We start from the raw sequence: 23,951 nt of genomic DNA on the forward strand, positions 1-23,951 counted from the left end.
TTTTTTTAAGAGATCTTTAAACTGTGTTTTGGGTCAATGGATGAGCTAGGAGACCTATGATACTGGAGGAATTCTGGTATCTTAAGTTAAGTTACGTTATTATTTAAGCTAAGTTTTCTATCAAGCAGAGAATAGATACAATAAACACATAAGTCCAAAAAAAAAAAAAAAAAAAAGGACCTAATAGGGCCATCACTTGTAATATTACACTTTTCTGAAAATATCATTTAATCACATTTTTGCTTCAGTACCTCAGTTCAGAAGTGATATCTGAACTTTTCAAGCTCTTAAAAACGTTGGTCTTTTGAAACTACAACCATCCAGCCTCACCGAGTATCCCAGAAAATTCTAATTGAGTTACTTCATTAATGGTAAGCAAAGAATTTCTGTTGAATAGTCATCACTTAAAAATATAACGGGATCTAAATTTCTGCTTTTAGATATAAAAAGATCCAAGATCTTGACCAATCTATGTATTCTCAAAATACAGATTAAGAAAAACATGAACCAATATTATTTAGGAAATACAGAAATCCTTAGTCAGAACATGAACGAAGGAAGTTAGGAGAAATACCGAAATCTTGAAAAAAGGACAGTAAGAGGTCCTTTGTAATGAAGACACAGAACAGAAAGCACTTTTTTTAATATAAGCACTAACCCATGTTCTAGACCTAGCACTTACAAAGTGATCCAAAAGATATGACATCTTACAAAACTATGCAGAACAAAGACATCTTAGAGATTCTTCACTTTTAGCAGCTCTAAGGATAATGAATCCAGGAAGAAATGGAAGCTAAGCAGACCCAGAACAACACATGCAATGTAAATTGACACAAAAACACCCCACATGGAATAGTACCATGACAAGAACAACTACTGGTCATTACCCCAAGGCATCTCTAAATTCTATCCCAAGAAAGTATCAATAATGTTAATTTGATTTTTTAATCTGTAATCAAGGGACTATCAAGTCAAGTATATCCCACTAACCAGACCCGATCAGTTTGGCCTGTGGTAACGTTCTTCTCTGGCTTTGAGAAAGTTAAGAATTTGTGAAGGAGCCCAAAAAGAAAGAGTTCTCTGGAATTTTGGGATTCAATGCAAGAACAGCCTCCCTGGACAGTGATCCGTTGCAAAGGCTGTAATCCAAAATGAGTGACTATAGCATATACTCAAAACTCAGTCCTCTCAAGTAAGTCTTAGTAACCATAGGGTATGTGCCACAATCCTGGCATAAAGGTGATTTTTTCAATACAGCAACAAGAATTAACTGTTGCGCATATTAACACGTTGGAATGAGCATAGTACTGGCAGTACCAAAAAACAGAATGCCTGCAATATCCCAGTTATATTTTTTTGATAAGAGTAACTTGTTGGGCTTCAACACAGCAATTCCAAAACCTCATTCTCCATTAGGTTCTTAGGAGAAAGTAAAATAGTACCGGTATTTCTTCTGTAAGGTAGCGTAAAAATTCAAATTTTCACATGAGCTTTTTTCTGTTGCCTCAAAAAATCACCTGCCTTGGCAGGCAAATGGTCAGTCTTGGAATGCTCTTTCATGCTATCCACTTTAAATAAATGAATAGGTGAAGAGTCTTTTCTTCTGGTTTTTAACTTAGTTTCCATAAATTTATACTACAGTCTATACCCTGAGGAGGGAGGATTGTTTAATCTTTAATTCTGAATTGTGATCTGCAAAATATAAACATGAAACTAGTCTCCTTACACCTAGTTACCACGAGACCCAAATACGCAGGTGAATTAGAGGGCAGAAGCAAGCAAGGGAAGCTAAACTAGAAAAAGTATCAGGTAATTATCTCATCATTTAAGGTATGCTTTGCAATTAGTAAGATATTCCTGCTACTGGAGCAGAAAGAAGAATAAGTGCGGAATGTGTCAAGGTTTATTTTTCAGACTATATTGAAAGAGACAAACAATTGAGCAAGACTGTTTTGAAAAGGAAATACTCATTTTCATTTTGAACAGCACTGTATTCTGGGAATAATTTCACTGCTTTCAGTAGGACTATTTCTGCACCAAGATATACTCAACAGCAATAAGGATTTGAAACAGACAGAATATTCTCATTAACGCTGCGTACTGTTCTAAGTCTTCATAAAGGCATAAAATTCAGATTTGGATTGTGCTGCTGGTCAGAAAAAAATTAGAGATTTTATTCTAATATCAGATGAAAATTTTGTGGCAATTTCCCCCAGTGTACTGCATAAGTTAGCACTTGGCTCTCATTTGGCAGTCTTTGCTTTGGAAAGGCCATAGGTCAGGAACAGTAAAGGATATTTCAACCAAGAACAGTAGTGCTTTGGGGTCAATGATCGAACTTTCAGTGTTCTGCCCATACTATTGTGAGCTTGGAGTTTTTTATTTGCTTCTCTACAGTATCGCCTACTGAAAGTTACCAAATTAGTGTCATAATTGACAAATGAAAAAGAAGAAAGAAAATAGCTACACTTGACTGTGAGAGCAACCTCGGGTCATGCAAGCGATCATCCAGGGGACAGGGAACCCAGGCAAAGCAATTCCCTTTATCAGTACTGCACCAAACCCTATCCAACACACACCATATTCTTAACATTTTATTAAAAAGTTATTAGACTCCTCTTGTTGCAGTCTTCAGTATTTTCTTATAGATTATGCTGAATGATTGAAATGAAAGCCCTGATCTAGCAGTCTCTTTACAGCTGCTTGATCCCGGAATGACATTACACTCTGTCTTTGGGTGAAACCAGCTCCCTCCTAACAGAAAATGGCAGGTCATCACACACTGCTCTAGGTGTCCATACAAAGACTACATAAACCAGATGGCTGCAGTGAAAAATAAGCCATCCAGGGTTTAAAACTAAATTCTCAATGTAAAAGGTAAACCAGCATCCATTTATAGTGGCAGACTAAACTAACCCAGACTAACAGACCTGTGTTACCTTTTAGATAAATGGATACCTAGACTTCCCAAAACCTGTTGCACAGGTAGGATGGTTAGAACTGATGGAGCTCTTCATTCTCAGGGCTTTTCACCTGAAGCACGGGAAGATTTTGAGCACAAACTTTGCCTGTATTTTACAAAAAAATCTGTGTTCTGAAAGTTGAGACAAACTGGAAATCTACAGTTTAAGGAGCTGAATCCTTCTAATTTTCAGGGCATTTCTATAGACTTAGAGCAGCCATATACACTTAATAGCAGATACAGTGGATCTTAGGCACCATTAGATGTCATGAACCAAAGATCTCCTTAACGTAAACGAAATATCTTTGTTGCTTTGACTGCAACAATACAGAGGAGCAATAGCATAAAAACTGGTATAAAGATTTTCTTTTAAATTTGTGGCTTAAATTTAAAAACCACAAAAGATCCTTCCCATGTAAAGTCTCTCCTTCATGACAAATATTCACCTGAATTTTTTTCTAATTGGATTGACCACCTGTTACTATTCTTTGTTTGTTTGTATCATGTCTGTTCCACTATCCCATGTAAAGCCCTGAAGTACTGTTTCAGTAGTAATAACAGGCAAGGGTAAGAAAAAGATAACTTCGTATCTGTGAATGACTGTTCCAACCAAAACCACAGAAGTTAAGACTGATAATGTCTAGAAATTATATGGCTTTTATACTTAATCATTAGCCACAGTTACAGCATAATTCGCTACTATTATGTACGTTAGCATTGGAAAATGCTGATATTGCAGTTGGGAGGGTAAAGACCTATATTGGTCTTTGGTAGACTGCTGCGAAATAAAGTGATGATTAAAAATTTGTGACTCAATTTGAAAGGTATGCCTAATGCAATTGAACAGAAAAGGATTGTGATCTTCCTGCAACAGCTACGAGCACAAACCAGTTCCTTACAAGAGATATACTTTACTGTTAATGAAATCACAAGCAATTGTAGTAATAAAGGAAAAGTTCTCCTTTCAATTGAAAAAAACAGACTGTGGCAATGAGTTTGGCACACAAGCACTTTGGTGTTTAGACTCTTCTATGATAGCGGCTACAAAGACCATTTTACTGCAGTGGGGGTAAAAAAAAAGGTAGGGGGAAGTTATGATTAATACATTTTAATGGAGCTATTTCTCAATTTCTGACAGATGTTTATGTCAAAATACTTTCCATTTACTTCTCTATCCTCACACCCTCCCACCCCACACAAAGCTGACTTATCTACTTACTTCTCTTCAATAATACTAAAAGCAAGAAGAGAAGAAGAAAGAAAAAGATTAAACATCACTACCCACAGCTGGAAGGGAGCCATCCCAGGGTGAAAGCCAGGATCTTGGAAATAAGGCTACTCAAATTTATTTTCCAAAACTACATTCAGTACCATAACTCCAACAAACTCTGGTTTGAAAGTCTTTCTTGCACTCACATTTCATCGTGCTATATGACATGCATTATTTAATTTTAGATATTTGTCACATACTCTTCAGTTCTTTCTGACTACAGTTACTCTAAATTTTCTTTTTACTACAGCCACTGACATCACATTTTGAAATTACATAAGCTTTTCAGTTTATGAATATTTTCTCCAAGTCCCCTATTCCCATACAGAGGAAGTGCTCCAAATTCATTCAAATTTGTAACTGACCACTACTTCATTGTAATATACAGTTTAAAAACTTACGGAAAAAAAAAAAAAGTAAGAGCTAGTTACTGGAGAGAACATGTCTATGGAGCAAGCAGATGGTCCCTGAAGCTCAGAGGAAATAAGCACTTACCTTCAAGATTTCTCCATCCGCATAAAGCACATACATGGTCACTTCAATGTTCTTCTGCACGCTTTTCCCACCTCTTTCAAAGTCTCCCTTTTCTAATGTCAGGTATAAGTCATTGCGTATATCACCTACAGTGAAAGAGTGGAGTCACATGCTTAAATTCAGCGTGGAGGACTCAGTGCCTGTGTGCAACATATTTTGATTCTGCAAATCATTTTCTGTGTTCTGCAAGACTATGGCTGATGCCCAAATCATTCCAAGCAGCAAGTTAATTGTTAATAAAGATGAACATTTTAATATCAGTGCATAAAATCAGACTGTTGTTAGTAATGCCTTTATTAAATGTGAACTCAGAATCAATACTTGCTTTTATTGTGTAAGCGGGGAAGGGGAAAAAACCTTCTACTACTTTGTCTAGTTAGCTGATTTGGAAGGATCAAGCTAAGCCTGACAAAACATCATTAACATCAGACTTCCTATGTCCAATATATTTTAAGAAAAATAAGTATTTTTGTGATGATCAGCAGAAAATTACATTCAGTTAGCTCTTCAAGTATTTTCTCTATTGTCATAATTTCTTTTAATCATAACAACAAAATAAAAGCAGCCCTGGAAACCTGGTTGTAATTCAGTTCAGATGGATTAAGAATGAATTATAAATCTTTTTTATGCTAGATTTCTGGCTAGCCTCTGGTATCCATATGCATGGATATAAGAAAGCGGGCAGTATGGATACTTGCCAATTTCTCACCACCTCATTTTCAAGAGCTTTCAGAGCAAGTGACTATATTCAGAAATAGAAATGCTTGCATCTATCTTAGGGTCTTTTTATCCTGAATTTCACAGATTCTAGCTCACTATTTTTTAATTTTTTTTTTTAGAATCTGATTTGGGAAACTCTTGCTTTCAAAACTAATGCAGTCAATTCTAAAGCATGCACCAAAAGGATAGCAGGTAGCACCTATTTTTCTGTAAGATTTAGTTACTGTCACCATTTCATGATTGTTCACACTTACCACTTCTTTTTATTTACTTGCCAGAAAGGCAAACATACTAAAGGGCAATATATAAAAATACAAAAAATTAAAATAAAAAATTAAACCCTTTCAAGGGAAGTATCTTGTTAAGCAGCCTCAAGAGATTAAATAATGAAGTAATGGAATGGTTATCCAGCAAAGCAGAGACTCCTTGAATGTCTGATTTCTTCCACTTGGAGAAGCTGATGCAGTTAAATCTGTTTATTAATCAGAAGCACAATGAAATAGGCAGCATTTGCTTTCAGGCAGTGAGGGATATCCTTTTGTGTCTGTCAAAGAAGCACTTCAAATTCTTCTTGAAGTCTATAACCCCACAGAATTTGTTCCTTAATCTACTGTAGGGACAAACAATAGAAGCTTTCAGTCCTGTCTTTACTTTCATTTTTATTTCTAGAGATAAGTACCACTTTTTAAGCATGGAAAATACAGCTCTGTAGCTGACATTCAGTGCTTTCTGCTAGGAACGCTCTATGAATGGGAATCTGCATGCAAAATGTCCTCCTTTTTCCATCAACCTCACTCTCACTGTGGATTCACACAGAGCTGACTGCTTGAAACACCTCACAGTTAGAAGTCTGAAAATGCTGTGGTTCATTAATGGGAAAAAGATGACAGCAAGAGACTGGTGAAAGAACTCAAATATTTGATCTGCTTTTTCTCATCAAAGAATAGTCATCAAATGCAACACTCCACAGTCCACAACAACAGAGAAAATTACCTGTGCATTTCTCTTGCTGTTCAAAATCAACCTAAGCTACCTATATGTTGACTACAGGAATATCATGGAAATACAAAACTCTTCACAAAAGAATTTAAGTAGGGACTTTTGTTTTGAAAATTTTCCTGCTTAACACACTCCATCCTTTTTTCTTCGGAGTTTGCACAATGAGGAAAAAAAGTTTCAATTGGTATGCTGTAATTCTTAATAGAAATTAATTCTACTCACTGTAATTAGCATTTTGGAGCTTCCTATTTATGACCTCTTTTCTGGAAGACAGTCTGGCTACACAAAGTCCAATGTCAGACTGCAAATCATTTTCCAGCCTAAATTAAAGGCATCATTTGGTTATATATAGCATCTTATCTTCCATTAGGCTTAACAGGAGGGATATTACTGCACTAATTAAAAAAAATGCCTTTGGGGTGGGGTGTAGAGGAATCTAAAAAGCAGTGGATTTGCATCAAAATGAAGAAAAAAGAAGGGAAAAATTATTTTATTGGAGTATAATGGTGCACCTTCTTTCATAAAAATATTGGATCTATTGAATCTTAAATAGAAAAGGTCATTACATATAGTAAAAATAGGAAAGCAAATGTATCTAGCAAAGACAAAAAGCATTAAACTGTTAGGTATGGAGCCCATCAGTTTCCTCAAAATCTGGAGTTAAAACTACAAACTCAAACACTTCTGTTTATTTCAGTGAAAATAACGTGACTACAAAGAAGAATCTCCTTTCCCCAACATACTAGCTAACCACATCGCTTGCTGAGTCCTCACAAGCCATTTTTTTTCTCCAGTTGCTACTTTTTTTGAGGGGTTTGAGCTCAGATGCACTAATGGGCTGCACAGAAACTAGAGCAAATGCTTGAACACAGAGCAGTTTATTAAAAATTTTGAGTATGCAAATTGCAAGGCTAGAGAAAACATTCTGCACAACACCATGGAAGTGCACGAATAGATAGCGCAGTGCAGCTTGCATGTGACTAAACAAAAAGTGTGATCAGTATGATCAACAAGTGATCCTTGTCAGCAACAACACAGAATGGCAGCTACATATCAAGTCAAAAATCTTGGCAGAAAGAGATTTTCCCATATTTAATTCCATTGGAAAAAGAAAAAGATAAAGAACTTGTCTAACAAACCAGACAATTCATGCCCTCTGTGCGCAAACTACTGTACAAACAGTGCTGGCTCTGAAGTGACAGCAACTCTTGCATTTTGAGAGAAAAACGGTGTGGTACACCACGTTGGATCCCTTAGGCATCACATCTTCACATATAGAGCAGAGCAGATTATAAAACTGGGTTAGCTGTGGCCTCCTATCATTAGTAGAGGAATAAAAAAGTGCTAGAAGGCTAGTGGGCCAAAAGTATTTATAGACTAAAACCTGCGGATGACACTTTAAGCTGAGGTCTGTTTGTGCTAGATGGCTGTCAAGGATGAACTGAAACCCTAATGAGAGTTTTCAGAATGGTATTTCTTTTAAAGCCCATCTCTCCACAACTGTTTTCAATTTAAAACCAAATGTAAACTGTTTTTTAGCATAAAATACATGCAGTTCCAACATATGCAGTTGCTAATTCTTTATGAAATGTTTTGAAATATAGTATTTTTCACAATGATGAAAAAAGAATTGTTTTCTGATGTGTAATGCAGCTCTTCCTTTGCCCTCCCTTCAACTTTATGGGGGTTTGGTTTTGTTTGTTTGTTTTAACCTATTTACAAAGCCTTATGCCAAATGTACAACTGTTTAAATTATAAATCATAAATTATAGCTTTGGGGGTTCGCTTATATTGAAATGAAATCCTTTCTCCTATCATCTGAAACTATTTTCATGGTAAAGGGGAAAAAGAGGAATGATGGAAAAGGCTACATGAGCCGTTTATTGATTTTGTGTTTACGATATAAAGAAATGTACTGGAAGACTTCCAAATAAATATTTATAATTTTTGAGACTTAGTAACATTAAGTAGTCCAATGGCCAATAATTGTCTGCTATCTATTAGAGTAAGTAGGAGATTTGTCCTGATAAGATTTGTAGGTTTTCCACTAGAAGACTAACCAGTTATTTGAACTGGAATGTAGCAACAGTTTACAGAAACCATCTGCATTTAATCTAAGACTTTTTTTAACGGATCCTAAAAGATTTTGTACACTGAGGACAGGAATGGTCCCTGTTTTATACAGGTGAATACTGCGTCAAAAAAAGTTATATAATTCACAGAAGTTCCTACAGGAGAAAGAGGCAAACAAACCTCTGACATCTTGATTCTAGCAAATTTGTTTTCTAAGAGTTCAATGTTCTGTGACTTTGTGAACCTGTAAAGGACATTAATATATCCCTGTAAGTTGGGGGAAAGCGGCAACTCACAACATTCAGGATGTGCAGGTCTAGTTTCAAGTAGCTTAGTAAAATAACTGTATTTATCCAGAGAATCTTCATTGGATTTTTTAAACTGAAAGTTTAGTCTCTTACAATTTAAGCAGCCAAGGATATAAAAAACAATCCAGCTATAAAAATTAGTATTTATGTCTATATTTCTTAAACTGTTGAGATGGTCCTATTTACTTAGGGTATATACTGTCTACTTGACTCTCTAACATCACTGGGTTTAGCATCTTTTTCAAAATACTGGCATTTTACAGAAGAGTGTCGATAATCTCTGGAGCACGAATGGGCAAGAAGGATACTCAGAGTATCTTCCACAATGGCTTATGAAGAAAAAACAAAACCATATATTTATGTCCTATATATAAATGAACATCCCCACAACTAGAGTAAATCAGCATCAGCCCACTGACTTAAATGAAGTTATAGCAGTTTAAACCACTAAGGGTTTGACTCTGAGACTCAGTCCAGCAAGTAAGATCTTTGAAACTAACTATAAAATGTAGAATACTTATATTCATGGATAGTGTTATAATGTGCTTTGGCGATATTTGCTCTAGCTCTTTACTCTTCCTTCTGACCAAGAGTATGATATGAAAGCAGACATTCCCTTGATGGACAGCTCTCCTCTGCAGTAGCTTGGAGCAGGGTGCCAGTCATTGGATTCTGATCTCAACAGCTTACTCCACCCTTACTTTAAGTTGCAACTTTCTCCAAATGAAAAACACGCAGCTACTTCTGAAGTACAGTAATTTCAACACAGACAAGGTGAACAGTACGATGCCCGCAATCAGCTTTGTGATCATCACGTTGTTTTTACAAAGCAAACGGACTAAAGGAAAAGACTGACAAAGTGCACTGTATGGGAAGGGTCTCAAACGCTCGCTGGCTGCCTTCCTGCCTGGCCATTATGGACTTGTTCTCAATCACGTCTCAAAAGATTAAGAGTGCCAGGCCTCACGCTGCATGATCTTCCCTTGCTTTAACAGTGAAGTCACCTTTGACACCGTGCAAAACTCAGCGGGATTGCCCACTGTCCTGCTACTTGCCTGTTAAAATTAAGAAGCCTGGTATGGTCAGACAGTCTCTGGGAATCACATTAGATCCATTTCAGCAGCTTATTTCCCTGCCCCTTCGCCAGTCAGTCACTAATTTTTTTAAGGCCTATATTGTTGAAATAGTTATAGTATGCAATTATTAACATTATTGCGAGTAATATTACAGCAGCAAGGGGAAACAGAGCTTTTATCTACTGCCTGTATGGCAAATTAAATTATCTTTTTTTTTTTTCTATAAAGAGAACATTATGCAAGTTTAACTCTGTGTATTCCTCTAGCTTTCAGTGAGAGGAACGCTCAATTGTTTCAAGGAAAAGGAACAAACGATACTTACTAGATTATTTGCTATCCATTGTTCTGACTTCTATGAATAGAAAAGAATTTATACAATGCTCTTTTTAAATTCAATGATTTCCCTGAAACAGTTTCCTTTCAGTAGTAGGAAGTTGATTTTTAATATATTTTTTTCTTATCTCCTCCAACTTTCCATTTGCACAAGTTTATTTATCACAAAAATATTTTTTATTCTCCTTGTAAATGCTTTTTGGGGATAAGTATTATACAATTATGTCTTTTAGTCTTGTTGACTCTCTCACCATGAACATTCTGTGAATAGCTGATGGATTTTGTCATGTCCGTTTCTTAATGTATTTTTGCCATGACTTTGTGCTCCCTGACAGAACAGATGCTGAGATTTTTCTCACCTTTACTACTAACTGATCTGTAGAACTACTAAATTTGTCTGAAACACTGTGGTATGAAGAGAGACTGATAAGACAAAGTCTACGCCTCTCTGTTACCAAAGTTTCCCTATGATGTCATGATTTGCCATCTTTACCGATCCCCAACATTCCATGAAAGATATGAAAATGGGAAAAAGCAAGCAATAAGCAGACATTACACAGAAAAGCAGAAACTTACACCCAACTATCTTCATCTCTGCATCAGAAAGAAAGAGGAGAGAATAAAGGGAAAGGAAAGGGAGAGAAGCCAGGAAATTAAGACAAGGAGAGAGAAAAAAGAGAAAGAAACATCACTCACAAGTAGAAGATGAAGCATGCACTTTTCATCAGAGGATCAAAGTAAAAGACAGAATACTTATCAGCACATGGGGAAGGGAAGGGATGTCCTTTGGGGAACTGACAAACGCCATGCCTATGCAATAGATTTCTGATCAGCAAGTTCTGTATACAAATAAAGTTGCAATCCAAAAGGCAAGCAGCACATGCCTCATTGCTTTTATCTCTGGGGAAAGGTAAAATTGTCAAGATCAGATGGACGGTCTTGAAACCAGTAGCAATTTAGAAAAGAAAAAGTTTAGAAAAGAAAAAAAAAAAGCCCACAAATGAACAAAAACCCACCACACCTCTTCATGAGGCTGGTTTGACTGAATCCCTTCTGATTTGGACAAAAAAGATAATTAAAGTCTTTATAATGCTCTTCTTGGATCACAACACAGCAGGAAACAAAGAACATTTTACCTTTAGAAATGAAGACAAGCATGGTTATTTTGTAGGATATTAATCTTGTTCTGCATAACCATGCAAGATATAAGAACATAAAGACGGGTTGCACTTTCTTTCTTAATGATGACCAGCTACCACTTACGTTGCTCCTATCTGAGTGAGGGAAAAAGAGGGCTTGGTACAGGAACTAATGTTATTGTTTAGAAAACAAAATGGGACAGGAAAACTGTGTGATAAGACACAGCTAGCGAACTTTAATGGTTAAGGTGTTTACATGTGAAAGGTTTTCCTATTAAAAGAGAAATTGAAAATGTTAAAACCTATGACCAAGAGGATTCATTTGAAATGCTAGAGCTATTTACATTTTTAAAAAACAGATTTCTTGGTTCAGCAGAACAATCACTGCATATTTTAACAATACTAGGTAACATAGCCTTTATTAATTTATTCACAAAAAAAATTTTAAATCACACTGCTTTGAAAAATCTGCATCCACTTGCAAAATACAAGTCATGAACTTTCTGTGCTCTTCTCTGAAAGAAGAAACCCTGTCTTTAATGAGAAAGAAACAGTTCTGAAGCAAAGCAAGGAAAAGGTAGTTTGACAAAGACAATTAAAGCAGCAGACATGGTTGAGAACTGCTAACGTGCATGACAGGGTTGGATTTTTGTTTGGTTGTGGATTTTTTTTATTGTTTTGGTTGGTTTTTCCCCCCCAAAAAACCTGAAATATTTTCTAACTTTACACAACACTAGTAAAGCTAAGAAAAAAAGGTTGATTCTGGCTGTAAAAACATAAGCACAAAATAAATTGATAGGCATTCCTTGTTCATGTAGCTTGGCTAATGCACCTAGAAGCTAACTTATGCCACGCAAACATTCTATCCTGGACATCAAGTAAACTCAAACCCCAGTTTGATCTAGTGTTTTAAAAGCAAACAACAGGCAAATATCTGCTGTCACTTGAATAATGCCAAACATATTTTTATTTTAAAAAAATCTGATAGGTAATTAGAATGAACACTGTTCACTGCATCAGTGAAGTTACATTATATTTTAATCTCCTAATTTTTCCAGAGATGTCATTATCCTGGAGAATCCCCAGGATAATAACATTTTTTTGTTTAGAGCACCATTCATGGCTACCTCTCTCTTCACATCCCGTCTCTACTCTGGCAACGTCCTAATTTATCATCACAGTGAAAGTCTATTCACACTTCCCTGGCTGCCTTTCTTTTCTTACCTGGTGTTTAAAGACATTTACAAACTGCTTTCTCCACAAATGTAAGCCTTTTTTTCCCAAATACAAATGCCTAAAGCTTTGCATCTAAACTCTATATACGCAGACCTCTTGTAACCCCCTTTGAATCAAGGAGTTCTGGGTGTCCAGCACCTCTGGAGAGGCAGTAAGCATTTAATAGCAGAATGGTGGTCCTTTCACACATGTGTTTGCATCAATCAGTATTTTGAGCAGATCTCTCTCTCTCTGAGCCCAATTCCAAACAGATTATCATCTTAAAATCCCTGCATTTTCTCCAACAAGAATTGTGGTTCTCATAAATATGACATTAGCAAGCAACTGTGGTCTTTTGAAGACCACCATCTGAAAAACTAATGGGCTGACCAGGGCTGGGAAGATCACTACTGTACCTGTACAGTGAGCCTTACAATGGGAGCATCACAAACATATGCTGTGGAATCTGGTTTTAATTTACCTAAATGTCCAAGGTCTTTAGGCTGAATATCACAAAGATCATAACAATATACTTAAGATTTGGTGGACATCTTTTGCACTGAGGCAGTATTTTCACTAGAGTTCTTAATTAGAGAGAAGTTTGGAAATTTGAATTAGCTGCAATGAATAGAGAATTTTTAAAGTGTAGGGTAGGAGCACTTTCTGCATGAAAACTGCTAACCTGCTTGTTCAAGCCCTGGAGAAAAGCATTGCCCAAAACAGCAGAGGTACAGGGAAGACAGCCCACTATGCCAGCTTGCAGAAAGAGGCTAGGGCCCAGAAAATGAAAAAACAATTAAAGGGAACACTGAGGCCATAAAGGTGTTCCTTAAGCTTGCTAAATTCAGTGGTCTGAAGCACCTGAGGGACAGCTCTATACATAGAAATGGAGGATAAAGCAATTCTTGCAGGAGAATCAATTAATTTATACAGGTATGTAAATGTTATTTTTGATGTTGACTTTTCTAGGTGTGATCTAGCTATTCTAGCTGACACATCCAGCTGTGATCTCAATTACTGCAGATCACCTTGCAGCAGCTGTCTCTGCATATCAATGTGCAATATTTAACCTTTTCTCTATTTGATTGCTTTGGGTTAGGACTGGAACTGCTATGAGGTCACTAAAAACTAAAATTTGTAACTGGCTTTATAGCTCCCATCTTCTGCTGCTCTATTACTATTCAATTTTGTTACTAAATGAAACACTGCTGTTCTAAATCCTTTTACTTTAAGTTTCTAGAAATTCTTCCCACCCACTCCCTATTTTTATTGTGCTTTCTGAAGAGCCTCCATAATGAAGCTACAACAACTACTTTTGATACTGATGTGTCGCTGCAGACTTTCAAGTAATAAAATCTGATACTTTCCCCATTATGCTTTCATAAAATTTCCCATGTCTGCAAAGTCATCCTTGGTCTTGGTTATAATGCATAGCAATGAGGTAGTATTTCAAATGCTATACATGCAATATAATTAGTAAGCCCATTTCTTACTACACTGTAAAAATCAAAGACACTATAATGCCAGGTTTTATATCTATTGATTGCATGACTGGCTAGGTTCCGTTTCCTCCTAAATGAACTCTTGGCCATGCTGGGGCTGCCTCAACTTGTGCCAAAACAAGAAGCATCTCAAGCTGCTGCTCCAGAAGTAAGGAGTAAACGAAGTACAGCAATGCTTCAGCCACACAGCTGTTGCACGGACTAGGTACTCTGTAAGGCCAGCTGGAAAATCAGACCAGATTTGCAGCCTCACGCATTGTCAACCAGTACAACAGGATCGTACTAACTGCAAGAATCGAGGTGGCAAAGTGGAAACTCTTTTTTCCGGGCTTTGGATTATGGGGAAGAAGAACCTTTATGCCTTTGAAAAGAAACATCTCTATGCTTAGCATACATGAGAGATATCTAATTGGTGGGGGAGGTGGGGGAAATATCAAAGCAATCTTTCCAGATCACCTTCTGTACATGTGAATTTAACACCTGTTACTATATTATTCATTGATTAAAATGTTTTAGCATGCCTCCCTGAATCTGGAACTGGCATTTACTGATAAATAAGGCAACTCTTCTATTATTCATCTTCTTCAAGTAAGGCACCCATCCCTGTGGCGCTTGTCTAGGAGAGTATGAGAAAAAAACGACCAATATTTTAAGATTAGAGTTGTTATGTTTACCTGGCATTATAACATCAGGAAAACCCAGCTTCCTGGTAACAGAAACGCCTCTGTTAAAGATCATGGGGTTTTCTCTTCGAATCTGCTCCATGTCGCCACGAAGAAGCTGAAGAGATATTATAAGTCCTAGGAAAAAAACCAAAGATGCTCATTTTTTCAGACCTAAGAATTAGATGTCTGTATATACAAGGGATGTAGGTAAAATAATTATTTCCTCCACAGTCAAATTAATACAAATATATAAGTAGAGTTCTTTTCTCCCTTGGAGTAATTTAAAATTGAAATTGAAGAAACAAAACTGCTTTAAGGGATCAGTTAAGAGCATAACATCATATTAAAATACAATTTTTTAAAATCAGAATACTTAACTCCACAGAGATGTCACAAGTTACAGTGAAGTATTTGGCATTATTTCTATTCCTCACATACAGCAGGTTACAGTGCATGTATGAGCAATGCCACCTCTGTCTGAACCGCCAGATCACACAATGCCATAGAACATCTCTAAAGTGCCTTTAATCCCACTTAATACCATAAAAAAATAAAAAAAACTCAAAGCGTATCTGTTCCACTTGTTTCTTTAACTACTTCATACAGGAACGTTGATTTTAATGAAATTCCCTTCAGTACCTCAACATGGTTCAAGAGTACCAACTGCTCAAACTGACTTCAGCAATGAGCTCTTCCAATGCAACCCTTTGGTCAGTCTATCAACAGAATAGCTTGACTAGGAATAATTACACTGTTAATCTCAGTCCAACTGCTTTCTCTAGTTGCTTTTAATTTATATCATACTACACCCTAAAATGAGGATAATGTATTGGGGTAAAGTTACAAAGTCAAGCACTACGATACCAGAAAATGCTAGGATTAAGCTCAACCATGCAAGCTCAGTCTCATCTGCTGAGCATACATTACCAGCTTCACATAGCCATGTGAATTACGTTCACACAGTCATTTTTCACAATCTTTACCTCATTCAATGAATGATAGTTAGTCAATAGTTCTTTCTATCCTCTCTGTTCACTCTCTGGAAAAACACATACAAAACCAAACACTGCCTTGTATACATATTCTTGCCCAAGCCATTTAAAGTTCAAACTTAATATATGGGCTTTGCAAATAATATTTAGTCCCCATTTTGTTAGACGAGTTACTAGGGGAATGAAACCAGTTATATCATGTACCTCCCACCCACTTTCTGCTCTCTTGCCTTGAAATAATTTTCAAGCCTGGAGTTTGCCTTCAGCCAAATCTGGCAAATAAGTAGATCCCCAGATAACATGAAGACTGTAAGTTTTATGAATGCTGGGAGGAGGGATGGAAAATGAGCATAAAACCTTAAAATGAAGGAAAAGGGAGGCCAATCAGCCAGCTGGACAATCAGCATATATGTCCTCAAAAGCTGCCAAAACATGGACTTGCAACTGTCCAGCTAAGTAGGCAGAAGAGCGCTGCAAAGCACTGCAGGGAAAACAGCGGCTTTATAACCATGGAAAAAATTCAAACCCTTTCAATACCATGTGTGAGTGTACATCTGTGTGTGTGTGTGCTACAGAAGCTTTAACAGAACACAGGAGACAAGTTCATTAGAAATCAGTCTTGACTATTTTTGCCACTTAGAGAAAAAACTTGTTCATTTTTGTCCTGGTCTCAGCTGGGATAGAGTTAACTGTCTTCCTAGTAGCTGGTACAGTGCTGTGTTCTGAGTTCAGTATGAGAAGAATGTTGATAACACACTGATGTTTTCAGTTGTTGCTAAGCAGTGTTTAGACTAAATCAAGGATTTTTCAGCTTCTCATGCCCAGCCAGCGAGAAAGCTGGAGGGGCACAAGAAGTTGGCACAGGACACAGCCAGGGCAGCTGGCCCAAAGTGGCCAAAGGGGTATTCCATACCATGGGACATCATGCCCAGTATATAAACTGCGGGGAGTGAGGGCAGGGCATCGCCGCTCGGGGACTAACTGGGCGTCGATCGGCATGTGGTGAGCAATTGCACTGCGCATCATTTGTACATTCCAATCCTTTTATCATTACTGCTGTCACTTTATTAGTTTCTTCTTTTTATATTCTATTAAACTGTTCCTAACTCAACCCATGAGTTTTAGTTCTTTTCCCGATTTTCTCCCCCATCCCACTGGGTGAGGGGGGGAGTGAGTAAGCAGCTGTGTGGTGCTTAGCTGCTGGCTGGGGTTAAACCACAACAATTTTATACGCTCTTTTGCTATTAAAAACAAAAAAATGAAAATAAATTAAAAAAATTCCAGCATAAGGGACTGGAGCAAATTTGTAAGTTCAGACCTTCCCACACCCAACCCCCCCAGTAGTTAACAAATAGCACCAGAATTAATCTATTATCTATAAAAATCAATCACTAGAGGTAATAGAGCATGTAATTTTCCAGTATGGTATTACATATATTACTTGTGATACCCTCCCACATATTCTACCCCCAAAAACTTCTGCCTAGCTTCTTGCTCTCCCCAAGAGGTTTTGTAAGTCTGCTCTCCAGTCCTCTTTTCTATCCAGCCTATCGTTCCAGTTTTTTCTATTCCTTGCAGCAGACCTGAAGGACTAATTTTACACAAGACCTGGGAAGGTGGGAAGAGAAAGAACCAGAGAGCTTTTCTACATCGAAAAATCACACTTGTAATTTGAGCATTTTCTCACTGTAAGAGCAGGTTCTGAGAGGCCCAAATTGTATTACTGGTGTTTATCTCCTGTCAGGCTGCAATACTGCCCCTCCCAGCAGGACAATACCTCTGCCAAGTTTCAATCTCTATTCCAGAGATGCACTAGGTCTTAATGAAATGTTTGAAATAATTATTTTTAAAAGCCAAAGGCAAGGGTAAAAAGCTATCTATTTTCCTTTCTTTCTGCTCTTCAAAAGGCTCATGCTTGGAAAAAAAAAAGGTTTCAGGCAGACACCTGGCATTGGAAATAAATGCACAGTCCAAGTTTTCAAAGCTATAAAGAATTCAGGAAAATGCTTTAATGATAAGTGGTGGATGACCTTAACCATAACAGGAGAACAGCTGGGAAGGAGACCAGCTTTGCATATAATAAAATTCCAAATCTGAAAACTGTTTTATTTGCTTATTGTTGTGCTTAATATCTTCCATGGGAGTGTGAACTGCATATTCCACTACAATATCTCAATATGCAAACAAGTGAAATTAAGACAATATCAGTATGCGGACATCAGTATGCCAATGAATCAGGCACTCCGTAATGAATGCAGAACTAGCTGTAACGAAGCAGAACTGTATTGTATTGGCTAGTTCATTTGGAATAGAAGAGTTATGATATCTCTGAATTAGCAAACTACAGAAATCATTAAATGAGGTAACAAGATAGCACAAGATTTACTTTCCATCTTTATCTGTCATTAGCTAGGAAAATAAAAATGGATTTGAAAGGTGGCAAAAACTCTGCCAAGACAGTTATTCTCCTCAACTATGCAATGAAACATCTAGTACTGACACTATCACAGAGAGTCTTCTTGATAATCAATTTGACATACAAACGCACTGCTTATTTTCTGGATAGTCAGAATTTTCTGAACAGTCAGACAAATATGTTAGACAAATTTAACCTCCTGCTTTGCTTCTGTCGACAAGGATGCATGGTATCCTTAGGAGAGCAAGCCTTAGATACGTGTTGTACCTGGAATTTTCAAGGGAATACAGGATGAAAAGGAAGCCAGTTTTACGCAGGGCAATTCTGATGAATAAAATTTAAATTCTTCATTCCCTGTGCAGCCAAGTCTGATCACAGTAACGTAAGCCCGTGTCACCAAAAAAACTTTTAAAGGAGTTCTGCCAATGCTGATTGCCGCTTATGTTGTACCCTCCCATAGGCTAGCAGTTTGCACAAGCATAGACACACTCAGTAACTGTCACAGCCAATACATGAAGACTCACAGACTAAGCTGACACTATGGCAGGCCACTAGCTCTCTCCACTGCTGACCTCTCTTGAGATAAAATAACACTACAGACATAACAATGAAGGAAATTTAGCATGCTGAATTAATATTATTGTCAGCCGTATCTGAGAAGGAAAGATAGCAGGTGGTGAGGTTTTTTTTAATTCCTGCTTAAGTTTGCAGACGCAATACAGATTTTGACCTGTAAACTGAACGTGAATGAATTTTAGCTAAATTTTTAAATCACTCCAAGTAGAGAAATTCAGCTATGCATAATCTCACATTTCACTGAATTTCTCTGCTATAAATAATCAGCAGTTTCCCAAGGGAAATATTCAGCTGTTATTATGACAAAAATGTACAAGCAGATATTTACCATAGTTTGAGCTGGGTGCTGTGTATTTAGTGCTGGACTTGCGAATAATATTTTCATGGATCTGGCACCATTCATTTTCGTTGTTACACCTAAAATAAAAGAACACTAATTCAAGTTAAAAGCTTTCTGCTGAACCATCTTAGGTCAGAGGAATCAACTTTGCTGCAGAGATAACATGAAAGGTTGTGGGGTTTTGATGAATGAGAGAAATCCCACATAACTCTTGTTTTTAGAAGTGAAAGAAAACAAAACATTCCATAATAGTTATCTCCTTTTTATAGACACTTTGGAGCCTGTGGTGACTTTTCTGCCATCAAAGCCATTGTTTCACTCTTCACTCTTCATATTGTGGCAGAAGGAAGCAAGCTCTGGACATCCTATTTGAATTCTGTGCACGCAGAAAATTAATTTTAAGCTGAAATTAACTCTTGCCATATATTACCTTTTTGGGTTTAACAAAAATGTTAAAATCAAGAAATAAAAAGTGAAATCTGAAAGACTAAATAACCCCCTGATTATTTTAGTATCTCAGGCATTTGCAAGACTTCTGCTTACCTACATATTTTACAGAATGCCTTGAAACATGATGCAACTGCCCCCCAAACTGTAGGACAAAAATATATAACACAAAATATGTTTTTGTATGTGTATCACCTTCTGGAGGAGCATTTCACAACTGTTTATTCATCTATATGTAATATTAATAAGCATTTGTAAATACTGTTATACTTAATTTTCAGTTGTGTTACCATCTGTAAATCTTCAATAATTTTCTAGGATAGAAGTTACAATATAATTATTTGTCAACAGATCTCTCATATTTCCACTCAGTATTTTTTCACCAGGAAAAATTCAGTTGTTAATATCATTTCCAATAATGCACAACAATTTGGTGTGTGGATTATAACCTTGTTCAAACAAGATTCAGGCAGGATAGCTGGCTGCACTGCCCTTCATCAAACAATCAGATTCAACCCTGCTGGATGTACCTCTTACCAAGAGCACCACTTAATGGCAGCACCTATGAGCAAAATTGTTCTAAATATTTCCTACTAACTCCCTCTTTCCTGTTGGGTTTTGCAGTTAAAGGCTCACCTTAAACACAAAGGAGAAGAGGAACAATGGCAGGTGGGGGAACGATGGCTGCCGCAGGAGGATGTTCAGCACATTGCGAAACCCAGCAAGATGAGTCAGCCAGAAAGGCTCTCTGGATCGCTTTAAAGACTGAAATGGGTTACTGCTTTCGGTGATACAGGACTTATTATGGGATGTTGGGGAAGAACATTGTGGGATTGTTCAAGATTTAATATGAACTGTAGGGAAATAGAGTGATAATAGTATAAAATGGCCCCTTCACACCTAAATAGGTTGCTGCCAGTATCCTTGTCTGGCCATGCCCTCTGCCTGAGCTGAATGTCTAAAACCAGGGACCGGAGGGATTTGTCGTGTGTATATGTATGCATGGATGTTTTCCACTGACAAGTTTTTACCATGATAAACCAGACAGGAAAATAGGATGAGACCTTTGGCACTGTACGTTTTCATATGAGTGTGTACTTTCTGCCTGTGTCGATCTGCGTGGCCAGCTATATGCATGTGTGTTGTGTGTATGTACACGTGTGGGATACGGGCTCAGCCTTCTGCCTGCCTGGACCCAGGGGCATGGAGCTCTGGCAGCCTCACCTCTGTCGGGCTACTGGATTCAGCAGCTCCTAACATCTCCCATCACCATTCCAATGCCCTTAGCAATTTTGGAGACTTTAGACTAATCATGTGACATTGCATGCACTTATATGAGAGTTTCCTTCTGTTTGTTTTTCTATGGCTAACTTCCAATTCTCTCTTCCATTCTTAACCTTTGTCAGGATTGTTTCATTAAATTGGAATGTATTACCTTCAAAATACAAGTTAATGAGAATTATAAAGACAACAAGAAGAAATGAATATAACAAAAGAAAGGGTTACGCTCTCTACCACAGCATGATGCTGTGCCATCGCAATAAAATCAGACTGCGCAACTGTGTAGTGGAAAATCAAACCCAGTATCTTTTACTGCTCCATTCCATGCCTTACATATATATATTTTGAAGTGGAGCAACGTTAAAAAAAAAAAATCCTCTGTAAATCACTATCTATAGCTCTATAGATATTCTCATTACTCTGATGGCAAGATTCTGGAGAGAGAAATTAGGGACTCTGAAGCATTTGGAAATTACATTGTGATAGAGATGGCTGAGAGCAGCAGCAGGAAATGTTTCAGTTTCCTTTCCAGTCATGGAGGAATACAGATTTCTTTTAATGATAACCTACAAAGAAATCATCAGGTGAGCAGAGAGCCAGCACAGCAGGAAAAAGAACAAGAGCACACCCGGATGCTGGCTTCTGTCTGGATCTTGGGCACCTGAGTCAGAAGTGCCACACTTCTGTTTAGAGTCCAAAGCCAAAAATGCAAGAATTGCAGTGCCACTGAGAAAGTAATCAAGGAAACAAGCCCCACATTCTGAGTCCATAGGCTACTGTCCCATTGTATGACAGAGACAGACATTAGATTGGGGCAGGGGAGAAAGCCAAAGAATTGAAGTGTCCCTCTTTATTAACCTGTTACATGAAAAATGAGCCATATAATCTTCTCTCTCATGAGCTGTGTTTTTAATGAAAGTGACTTCAGCTGTTTTGTTTAGCACTGGATTCAGTGTCATCAGCACCTTCAGAGGTCTCCTGGGTCTGCCTATACAATCAGGCCCTCAGCAGATACAGGCAGATCTTCAGTTTCATTAAGTTTCCCTGTTTCTAGACAGTAAATAATGCCTAAGCTCTTTCATAGAGTTTAGGTATTAACTTATATTCAAAGACAACAAACCTCAGGTATTAGGACAATGTCAGGGACCAAAATGTAGGTTTTGCAACTGCTGAAGCATTTTTCTAGCCATTTTGGAAAAGAAAAAAATCCCTATGTGTATATATATAAATACTTACTGAGCTAATTATTATATCATATTTTATATGTATCTGTATACTTCAGGTCTTTCTTCATCCTGCAACTTTTATTCAACCCAAAGTCTTAGTCCCACAAAAAGTAATCCATGCTGTACGTTTAGTGAACTTCCCAAAACTTTTCACAACCCAAAGACAGCCTTTCTCCAGTGATAAGATCTATTCAGAACTATGTTTTGTAAATTACTGTTTACACAACATAGCAATATTTAAGTAGTATTTGTTTATATGTTTCTACTGTCAGTTGGGAAAAGACATTACTTGGCAGCTGTTAGTCTGGACCTAGAATACTGTGCTCAGCTTGGGGATCTCCAATACAATACAAACCAGACGGTTGGAGAGAGTCCTGTGGATGGGCAGGTGGCTGGAGCACATACTGTAGGAGAAGAGGCTGAGGGACCCGGGCTTTTTCAGCCTGGAGAAGACAAGGCAAGAGGGGGAACATTAACAGCAGCTTTCCAAGACCTACAAGTAGTTATTAAGACAAAAGAGCCAGCCAGATTCTTCAGTGGTGCATAGTGAGATGATGTAAAGCACCAGGCATAAACACAAACAAGAAAGGTTCAGACTGGATACTAGAAAAAGCTTTTCCGTGAGGACAGTCAAGTACGATTGGAACAGGTTGTCCAGAGAGGTTGTGCAATCTCCATCCTTGGAGGTTATCGGGACACGACTGGATAAAGCCCTGAGCAGCCTGGTCTGATCTCATGGCTGGCCTTGGTCTGAGAAGGAGCCTGGACTACAGAGGTCCCCATCAACCTGAATTAGGATTCTTTTTTATCCTAACATCAAAGTTGCGCAACTTTATTTGCACTAGTATATGTAAAGCTGTATAACCAACCTGCTAAACTCACTAAGCTTGAATGGAATCATACCAGGAAAGAAGAGCCATCAGCGCTATAGCTTGTTACCACATAAGGAAGAAACACACTATAAATGTTATGAAGTACTTCACACTAGTGTAAGCACAGCTGAAATGACAATTTTACTAGTATAATAATCTGACTGAAAAACAAAAATGGAACCTTTACCACAAACAGTGCTATTGGTTAAAAAAGAAAAAAGGAAAAGAAGAAAAAACAGTATGTTGATCAAGTCTAACTGCCTTTTAAATTCAATTCTGCTTTATTTAAATCACAACTGCAAGTTTTAAAGATTCCCCATGAAGTCAGCAATTTTTAACTTAGCAGCAATAGTGAATCTTATTTCTCCTGAAGTGCAACTGAATTAAATTAAACTTCTGTCCTATTGACCCTTAAAAGTAAGGAAAAAAAAAAAAGGAAGACTGTAAGCCTTCAGCTTCTAGCAAGACAGGAGTCTTGAGAAATAACTCACTTCATAAAACTTCTCCCAAGCACATTAACATTTTTTCCCTTTTTTTGTTTCCCCCCAAGAGTACCTAATGTCAGCAAAATCACGGTAAGGTACGAACAAGCTACTGTGAAGACAGTAGGGATTTTTCTGTCTGCTGCATTATGTAACTGAAGACTAGTACAGCAAAAGGAATTAAGGCTATCTAGAACAGGTAGTAGCTGGTAATTTTCTACAGCTTCAGTATTACAAATCCAGATACTGCCAGGAATAATAAGATAACCCACAAAGCCTGTTATGGCACACTGTGCTGGTTTTGGCTGGGATAGAGTTAATTTTCTTCACAGTAGCTAGTATGGGGCTGTTTTGGATTTGTTATGGAAACAGTGTTGGTAATACAGGGATGTTTTCATCATCGCTGAGCAGTGCTCACACAGAGTCAAGGCCTTTTCTGCTTCTCATCCCACCAGCGAGGAGGCTGGGGGGGGGGGGGGGGGGGACAAGGGGGGGGGGGGGGGCGGGGCGGGGGGGGAGCGGG

At 37.6% G+C, this 23,951-nt stretch overlaps 1 protein-coding gene across 1 annotated transcript in view; it reads right to left on the reverse strand.

The window, feature by feature from the left end:
• The window catches only part of DOCK3 (dedicator of cytokinesis 3), a 200,925-nt gene that overhangs the window by 70,898 nt on the left and 106,076 nt on the right, over positions 1-23,951 (reverse strand). The window contains exons 12-14 of the mRNA XM_010561625.1: positions 19,109-19,197; positions 14,806-14,931; positions 4,728-4,852 (exon numbers count right to left, since the gene is read on the reverse strand). Of these exons, the coding sequence (XP_010559927.1) occupies positions 4,728-4,852; positions 14,806-14,931; positions 19,109-19,197 (340 nt within the window). The remainder of the gene's footprint in view (positions 1-4,727; positions 4,853-14,805; positions 14,932-19,108; positions 19,198-23,951) is intronic.

The sequence above is a fragment of the Haliaeetus leucocephalus genome, unplaced genomic scaffold (genome assembly GCF_000737465.1).
Source record: "Haliaeetus leucocephalus isolate CR32 unplaced genomic scaffold, Haliaeetus_leucocephalus-4.0 Scaffold148, whole genome shotgun sequence".
Lineage (NCBI taxonomy): Eukaryota > Metazoa > Chordata > Aves > Accipitriformes > Accipitridae > Haliaeetus > Haliaeetus leucocephalus.